Source organism: Lissotriton helveticus, chromosome 3_2 (assembly GCF_964261635.1).
Source record: "Lissotriton helveticus chromosome 3_2, aLisHel1.1, whole genome shotgun sequence".
NCBI lineage: Eukaryota > Metazoa > Chordata > Amphibia > Caudata > Salamandridae > Lissotriton > Lissotriton helveticus.
In genome coordinates, this window is record NC_136062.1 from 179,707,402 (window position 1) to 179,716,532 (window position 9,131).

The 9,131-nt window shown below is 48.9% G+C and overlaps 1 protein-coding gene across 1 annotated transcript in view; it reads left to right on the forward strand.

The window, feature by feature from the left end:
- SNX1 (sorting nexin 1) overlaps positions 1-8,794 on the forward strand; it is a 749,531-nt gene extending 740,737 nt beyond the window's left edge. The window contains exon 15 of the mRNA XM_078684988.1: positions 8,298-8,794. Coding sequence (XP_078541114.1) covers positions 8,298-8,348 — 51 coding nt within the window. The 3' untranslated portion in view covers positions 8,349-8,794. The remainder of the gene's footprint in view (positions 1-8,297) is intronic.
- Positions 8,795-9,131: the final 337 nt, after the last annotated feature.

Below are 9,131 nucleotides of genomic sequence, written 5' to 3' on the forward strand. Positions count from 1 at the left end.
CCTATAAATCTGCCCTCACCGCTTACCATAAGAACTTTAAAAAAGGCACGAAAAGATCATGTTATACTAAAACTAAACCAGGCAGGAAATTCAACTAAGGAACTCTATAAAATTCTCAACTCTTTCACCAATCCTACAGCTTGCTCCTAGCAGATTTTCCCCTCTCAGGGATTATGTGGCAGTATAGCTGTGTATTTTGACAATACAATTAATTTAATTTACAATCAATTACCTCAAAACTCTTGTCACCTGGATCCTTCTAACTCCAAACCCTCAGTGCTAAGAAGTTCTGATGAAGGCCTGAAACATTTCAATGCTATTCAGGTCTCTCTGGCGGAAGCCATGCTTAGATTAACAAAATCTGGATCTCACCTTGATATGATGCTGGTGCATATATTCACTCTCCTTGCACCTCTCCTGGCCCCCTCCATTTGTGATATTCTTAACACTTCTTTATATGAAGGAGCCATGCCACTTGGTTGGAAGGTCGCTCAAGTGCTACCAATTAAGAAGAAAGCTCAGTTACCTGCTGAAGTGCTCTCTAATCGCCTCATTTCACTGCTACCGCTTATGAGTAAAATAGCGGAGGGTTATGTCAACACTCAGCTAATGGGTTACCTGGAATCCCAAGGCATCCTTGATCCTTCCCAGTCTGGGTTTAGACCCAATCACTCTAGAGAGACTACCCTCATTTGGGTTATCGACCATATTAAAATGGCTTTGGATAATAACAAAGAGGTGCTGCTGGTCTTATTGGATCTGACAGCAGCCTTCGATACTGTCTCATCAGAAATTGATTGTCCAACTGAGAGGCAGGTTTGCAGGGACAGGCACTTAATTGACTTGTTAGCTTTCTAGATCAGCGCACCCAGACTATAAATGTGGGTCCCTTCCGCTCCCAAACCCTGAAGCTTACTAAGGGGGTGCCCCAGGGCTCTTGTTTGAGTCTACCTTGTTTAATATCTATGTGGCCCTCCTGGCCAAGATCATTAGGGAGTACGGTGTTACTCCTTTCTCCTAAGCTGATGATATGCAACTACTCCTGTCCTTTGATAAGGAGAGAGTTAGTTGATCAGCATTTTGCAAAGGGCATATCAGCCTGAATGACGGAACACTTTCTCCAACTGAATGCGGCCAAGACCGAAATCCTGCTGTTTGGCTCGGCTCAAGCATCCTGGTCCCCTAAGTGGTAGCCTGCTGTGTTGGGCCCCGCCCCTTCTTCTGCTGTGGTGGAAAATCTAGGGGTGCGTTTGGATGCATTGTGATCGATGAGGGATCAAATCATGACTAACGCAGGGTCCTGCTACCATACCCTGATCCTTCTGCGCACAGTGTTCCAGTGGCTGCCTCTTTCTGCTTGTAGAACTTCGATTCAGGCTTTGATCATTGGTCGTCTGGGTTATTGTAATGCTCTACTGGCATCTGCTATTGAATCGCTTCTGAGCAGATTACAGATTGTACAGAATGTTGCAGCACGTCTGGCTCTCAAAAGGCCAGCTCGCACCTCCCCGGGACCGTTGATAAAAACACTCCACTGGCTTCCCATCCGCCAGAGAATTAAATTCAAGCTTTGTTGCCTCTCCCATAAATCACTTTATGGTACCTGGCGGACAAATTTAATGTTTACTGCCCGTACCATCTACTTGGATCTGAAGGTAAAGGGCTGCTAGTGGTCCCCCGCGCGCACAGACCACGCACCCAACCGCTGAACCAGTGCCCCCCACCACCACCCTCTACAACTGGACCCCAGTCAGCACCGAAGACACCACCCGCACGATGAACACCATCCACTCCGGCTCCCCAACCGACCCTTGCCCCCACCATGTCTTCAACAAGGCTGACTCCATCATCGCACCCCAACTCCGAGACATCATCAACATCTCCTTCGCCACCGCCACCTTCCCGGAGAGCTGGAAGCATGCCGAGCTCAGCGCCCTCCTGAAGAAACCGACAGCGGACCCCACCGACCTCAAGAACTTCCGCCCCATCTCGCTCCTCCCTTTTCCTGCCAAAGTCATCGAGAAGACCGTCAACAAACAGCTTGCCGCCTTCCTCGAGACAAACTGATCCCTCGACACCTCACAGTCCGGTTTCCGAGCTAACCACAGCACCGAGACCGCCCTCATCGCAGCTACCGACGACATCAGATCCCTGCTTGACACCGGGGAAACAGTTGCCCTCATCCTCCTGGATCTCTCAGCAGTGTTCGACACAGTATGCCACTGTACACTAATACAGCGCCTCAGCAACACCGGAATCCAAGGGAAGGCAATGGAGTGGATCATCTCGTTCCTCGCCGGAAGAACCCAGAGAGTCCGCCTCCCCCCGTTCCGATCCGCGACGTACCTCAAGGATCCTCGCTCAGCCCCACCCTCTTCAACGTCTACATGAGCCCCCTCGCAGCCATCGCACGCCAACACAACCTAAACATCATTTTCTACGCCGACGACACCCAGCTGATCCTCTCCCTCACCAACGACCCCGCCACCACCAGAGCCAGCATTCATGAAGGAATGAAAGACGTCGCCGAATGGATGAAGATCAGCCGCCTGAAACTGAACTCAGACAAGACGGAAGTCCTCATCCTGGGATCATCCTCTCCGCCTGGGACGACTCCTGGTGGCCCCCTGCCCTGGGCACCGCCCCCAAGCCAACGGACCACTCACGAAACCTGGGTTTCATCCTGGACTCCTCCCTCACGATCACCAAACAAGTCCACGCCGTCTCGTCATCCTGTTTCAACACCCTGCGCATGCTCCGAAAGATCTTCCGATAGATCCCCACCGAAACCAGGAAGACGGTCACCCAGGCACTCGTCACCAGCCGACTGGACCACGGGAACACCCTTTACGCGGGAACCCCGGCAAACTACAGAAAAGACTCCAGCGCATACAGAACTCCCCCGCACGACTCATCCTGGACATCCCCCGCCACAACCACATCTCCGCCCACTTGAGAGACCTGCACTGGCTCCCAGTCAGCAAGAGGATCATGTTCAGACTCCTCACCCACGCACAGAAGGCTCTCCACGACTTGGGCCCCAAGTACCTCAACAACCGCCTCACTTTCTACACGCCCACCCGCCAGCTCCGCTCGACCAGCCTCGCCCTCGCCACCGTCCCACGTATTCGCAGAGACACCGCCGGAGGAAGATCCTTCTCCTACCTGGCGGCCAAGACATGGAACTCCCTCCCCATCCACCTACGGCTGACCCAGGACCATCTCTACTTCAGGAAACAACTCAAGACCTGGCTTTTCGAGCAGTAACGGACCCCTCCCCTCCCAGCGCCTTGAGACCCTAGCGGGTGAGTAGCGCGCTTTATAAATTTGCCTGATTGATTGATTGAACAGGCGGCAAAACTGTCGCCTACCTTGTCCCGAAATATTGGAACACCTTGCCGGAGGCCTTGCGCAAATGCCCCAGTCTTTTTCGCTTCAGAAATCTCCTGAAGACTGAATTATTCCAGGACTGATCTGTTCCTTTCCTGTACCCTCTCTTGGTAGCGCGGAGATACCCCTTAGTGTTGCGTAATAAATACTACAGTATTTTTAAAACCTCTTGTATGGTTTGTTCTTGTGTGAAAGCTTACAGAATGCCTGATCCTCGACATCCCTCACCACAACCACATCTCACCCCATCTGAGAGACCTACACTGGCTCCCCGTCAACAAGAGGATCACCTTCAAGCTCTTCACCCATGCACATAATGCACTCCACAACACTGGACCAGCATACCTCAACAGACGACTCACCTTCTACACCCCTAACCGGCAGCTCCGCCGCCCTCGCCACCGTCCCCCGCATCCAAAGAGCGACCACTGTCGGCAGATCGTTCTCCCACCTCAGCGCCAAGAGCTGGAACACCCTCCCTATCCTCCTACGACAGACCCAGGATATACTAACCTACAGGAGACTACTCGAGACCTGGCTATTTGAGCAGTAGGGCTCCCACCTCCCCCAGTGCCTTGAGACACTCACGGGTGAGTAGTGTGCTTTACAAATGTTCTGATTGATATAGGGCCCATACACATGGCATCTCCTCAACAGCTTTGTGGGGAAACAGTTTTCCTTGTGCTGATCACATCTGCCCACACAGGGTTAGTGCGAGCCAAGATCTTTGCTGGAAGCACGCCGAAATCAACACCCTCCTCAAAAAGCCCAAGGCAGACCCTAAGGACCTCAAGAACTTCCGCCCCATCTCCCTGCTCCCCTTCCCGGCGAAGGTTATTGAGAAAATCGCCAACATACAGCTGACCCGCCACCTCGAGGACAATAACATCCTAGACCCGTCGCAATCCGGATTCAGACGGAACCACAGCACCGAGACATCCCTCATTGCCGCCACAGACTACATCCGACGCCAACTAGACAACGGCGAAACCTCAGCCCTCCTGGACCTGTCAGCTGCCTTCGACACGGTCTGCCACCACACACTAAGAACACGCCTCCAAGAAGCTGGAATTCGGGAAAAAGCTCTGGACTGGACCACCTCCTTCCTCTCCGACAGAACCCAGAGGGTCCGCCTCCCACCCCACTGTTCCAAAGCTACCAACCTCATCTGCGGCGAACCCCAGGGATCATCCCTCAGCCCGACGCTGTTCAATATCTACATGGCCCCCTCGCTCAAGTGGCCCACCAACACGACCTGAACATCATCTCCTACGCTGACGACACCCAGCTCATCCTCTCCCTCACCAAGGACCCTCACACCGCCAAAACCAACCTCCACGAAGGAATGAAGGCCGTCGCAGAGTGGATGAGGAGCAGCCGTCTGAAGCTGAACTCAGACAAGACGGAAGTCCTCATCCTCGGCCCCACCCCGTCTGCCTGGGACGACTCCTGGTGGCCGACAACGCTAGGAACAGCACCGACACCCACGGACCACGCACGCAACTTGGGAGTCATCCTCGACTCCTCCCTCTCCATGTCCAAGCAGGTCAGCGCCGTCTCCTCCTCCTGCTAAAACACCCTCCGCATGCTCCGCAGGATCTACAAGTGGATCCCGATCAAAATCAGAAGAACGGTGACCCAAGCCTCGTCAGCAGCCGGCTGGATTACGGCAACGCACTCTACTCGGGAATCCCGACCAAACACCTACAGCGACTACAACGCATCCAGAACGCCTCGGCCCGTTTGATCCTCAACCTTCCCCGACGCAGCCACATCACCCTCCACCTCAGAGACCTTCACTGGCTCCCCATCAACAAGAGGATCACCTTCAAGCTCCTCACCCACGCTCACAAAGCACTCCACAACTCCGGACCAGCCTACCTAAACAACAGACTCAACTTCTACACCCCCGCCCGCCAGCTCCGCTCCGCCAGCCTCGCCGACGTCCCACGAATCCAGCGTACCACCTCCGGAGGCAGATCCTTCTCCTTCCTCGCCGCCAAGACCTGGAACACCCTCCCCACCCACCTGCAGCAGAGACCCAGGACCTGCTCACCTTCAGGAAGCTTCTCAAGACCTGGCTCTTCGAGCAGTAGCGGCCCCCACCCCTCTCCACCCCCCCCAAACCCCCCCGCAGCGCCTTGAGACCCTCACAGGTAAGTAAGTTCTGTGATTGAGTTCTGTGATTGATGCTGTCTAGAACCATACACTGTTTTTCACTCTAGCAAAGTGGTTCTGAGAACTCACCCAAAATTCTTCCCTAAGGTTATTTCAGACTTTCATGTCTACCAGACTACCTCATTACTCACATTCTTTCAAAATCCCTCTACTCTAGCGGAAAGAACTTTTCATTCCCTAGATGTATGGAGAATTTCGCAATTCTATCTGAACAAAACACTGGCTATCCGTAGATTGAACCAATTGTTTTTCAACTATGGTCCATTCTGTACAGGTTTAGCCACTCGCAAGCAATCATTTTTCATTGGATGGTTTCTTGTATACTACTCCTCTTTTATCGAAAGCTAACAAAACACTCTCACCTAACCCTAAAGCACATTTCATTAGGGGTGAGTTGGCTACTACTGCTTTATGGCAGAACATTCCTATTCCAAAAATTGGTAAAGCAGCCTCTTGGAAATCGTTTCATACATTCATAAAGCATTACTGCCTAGACTCTGATGCTAGAGCAGACGCACAAGTAGTGCAGGCTTCCCTCTGAACATCCTGGTTCATCCACCGTCACCGCCTCGCTCTCAGTGAGGATGGTCTATTCAGTGCTTATGACTATAAATGGAAATCTGTCAATTTAAGAGGGGGGACTAGGAGCTGGAAGGAGTTCCAGAGCCCCTGCTCCTAGGGTTAAGATAAATGCAAAAACTTGGGGTCACTGTTCCTAGTTAGGAGAGGAGAGCATAAGGAGTTATACAAATGTTAGAGTGGCAGTCAACAAGACTATTTCATGTTGCCCTCAAACATTCTGAGGAATGTCATGCTCCATCATAGGGCGGTTGCTCCTGGAGAGGTGTGGTGCAGCGGCCAGGGCATCTGACTTCGGAGCACAGGGTTCACAGTTCGATCCCCGGCTCCGGCAGCAGCTGAGCTCCGCACCATACGAATCTGGGCAATAGCTCACTTAATTTCCACGACTGCACCCTGCGCCTTGAGCCCCTTAAGGGTGAGTAGTTTGCGCTTTACAAATACGGATTTACTCCTTGTCGGGCCGGTGCTGCAATGCCCGATGGGTCCCCCAAAGGATCACTTTGCGAAGATCTTTTGTGTTTATTGCTGTATGAGGGCAAAAACAGTCTAAGTGAGGTGGTGTTGGGTGTGCTGTGATGTAAATTAAAAGGGATTAGGGATATCACTGAAACTTTTATTATCTTGATTCCGTCAGATTAAAAACCTTTCTAGGTTAGTGCTACTAATGGGGGGGTGTTAACGTACCCTTGTAGCTTGTTGTTCATGCCCGTAATTAGGGTCAAATTAGCATTTGTGAGGGCAGCATGAAACGATCTGAGATTTATTGAAGGTTTGGCACATGTTTTATCCCAAGCAGTTTGTGAAGCCACAGTGGGACCTGAAATCGTCTTGACATTCCTCCTGCCTTTTGAGCTGAGTCATAGTTGCTACTCCCCTTTACTCATCGAAAGAGGAGGATATGTTCCATTAGATGCACCCAAAAGAGCTTTAAGTTTTACATAGATTATACCAATGGATAATCAGCTTTTTGTGGGGTTCTCTGGATCAAAGAAAGTTAAGGCTATTGAGGTAATAGTCTTTTGCATTAAGATGTGCTATGCACAGGCCAAGATGCAGCCCCTGAAGGTCTGAGAGACAGTGACATCAGGGCTTAGGCTCCTACATGTGCGTTTATATGAGGAGTGCCTGTCCATTACATCTGACCGGCTGTTACCTTGGCATCAGCGCATGTGCCTACGAAGCACTGCTGCTTTAACAGCAAGGTCCATAGGAAGGACACTTTGCCTGCTGGTTCTGCAAAACTTTTTATTTTGAGTCAACATCACAGATCCTCCATAGTGGGTAGGCGCGGCTTTGGTATCTAGTCTAAAGTGAGGAATCTGCGTTATTAGTGTCCCTCAGAAGAGCAAGTTACTTATTTTCAGTAACTCTTTCTTTTAGGAACTCTATAAAACCCAGATTCCTCCCTGCTATCCTACCTCCCTGTTATGTGGAGTGGCCTTTTTTAACATCTAAAAAGGACTTAGGCACACTGTAACCAATAATTGTTCATGCTCTGCTTCTGACGGCGTTAACAAAGGAAAAGACAACAAACTTACGACTGCATGCTGTGGTGGCACATATGCGGCTTTGCTCTGAAACTTTCAGGTGGTATTGAGCGTGGAGTCTCATGATAGCACCTTGCTGCACAAGAGTGTCGCTACGATAAAATCCCCGGATCCAATCTGGTGAGTAGTGAATACTCCAAGATGAGGAATATGCTGTTACATGGTGTATACACCAAAATAAGTATTACCAAAGGTAAGTAACTTCTTGATATTGTTTAAATTGTTTTTGATAAATCTGAACAAAAAAAGATTGGTTTTGTAAATAATGCACTGATTTGTATTGCAGCATTTGTATGGCGCTTCATACCCTTGATGAGGCTACTGGGCACTCTGATCTGCATCAGGTTCCTGGGGTTAATTTCATAGTGTATGGTTTAGAAGTATGTTGTATGTAGTATGTCCTTTGTGGAAGATGTAGGGGGTATGTGTGAGGTCCAGAGATATGCTTTACGCATGGTGAGGTGCATGTCTGTGCACAAGCATGAAGTTTTTACTGTGAGTGAGAATAAACTCATGCACACATACCTGCTTTCACCTTTTACTGTTAATACTAAACATCTTGTGATTATTTAATTGTGTTGTTTGCCCCTCTTCTTGCAGCTCGTGAAGTATTGGGAGGCATTCCTTCCAGAAGCGAAGGTCATCTCCTAATTGGAACTCCTGACTGCCAAGTCTTCCCTTGTCCGTCTGCCTTTTTTATACTGTGTACCTATCTTGCCTTTTTAACTCCTTAGTTAACAATTTCTTCACTGCCTGGACCTTGAAATTTTAAACCAAAAAGGAAAAGAGCAAATGCAAGAAAACCGAATCCTTCCTTTCCCTCCAATAACCATTCTTCTTACTGTATATTTTTCTTTTAACTTCATATATATATTTTCTTATTAAAAGTAGTTTACTGCTTTAAAGGAAGAAAAAGAAAAGTGAACCAAGCTGAATTAGGTGATGGAGTTATTGGGGGGGAAGGGGTTTATTAATATATATATGTATAAATATAAATGTATATTTTTGGGAATGCAGTATAGGAACCAAAAATTGAGCCTTTCTATCACCCTTGCTAGTGCCATGAAAATATTACCTAATAAACTATTTACAAAAAATATGCTGTATTAAAATGTAATGTATTATTTGATTAGGAATTTAATTTGACTGCCAGATATGATCTTGACTGTAATGACCAGTATAAAGTAGACACACACATTTGATTTTTGGACTGAAAGCATATAATGTAATATTAGGGACATGACATTCAGATCAAAGTGCATTGGGTACCTTATGGAAAACCTTCTCAGTTATATATAATATATAGTTGTATATTCTCACCGGTTGTTTTTGTAGACTGATCTCTTAGTGTTTGATTTGAATCGTGATTTATTTGAATCAAGGTGAAACAGCTGAAAATTGTTTCCTTAAAGGCACCACCTATGCGGGTCAACT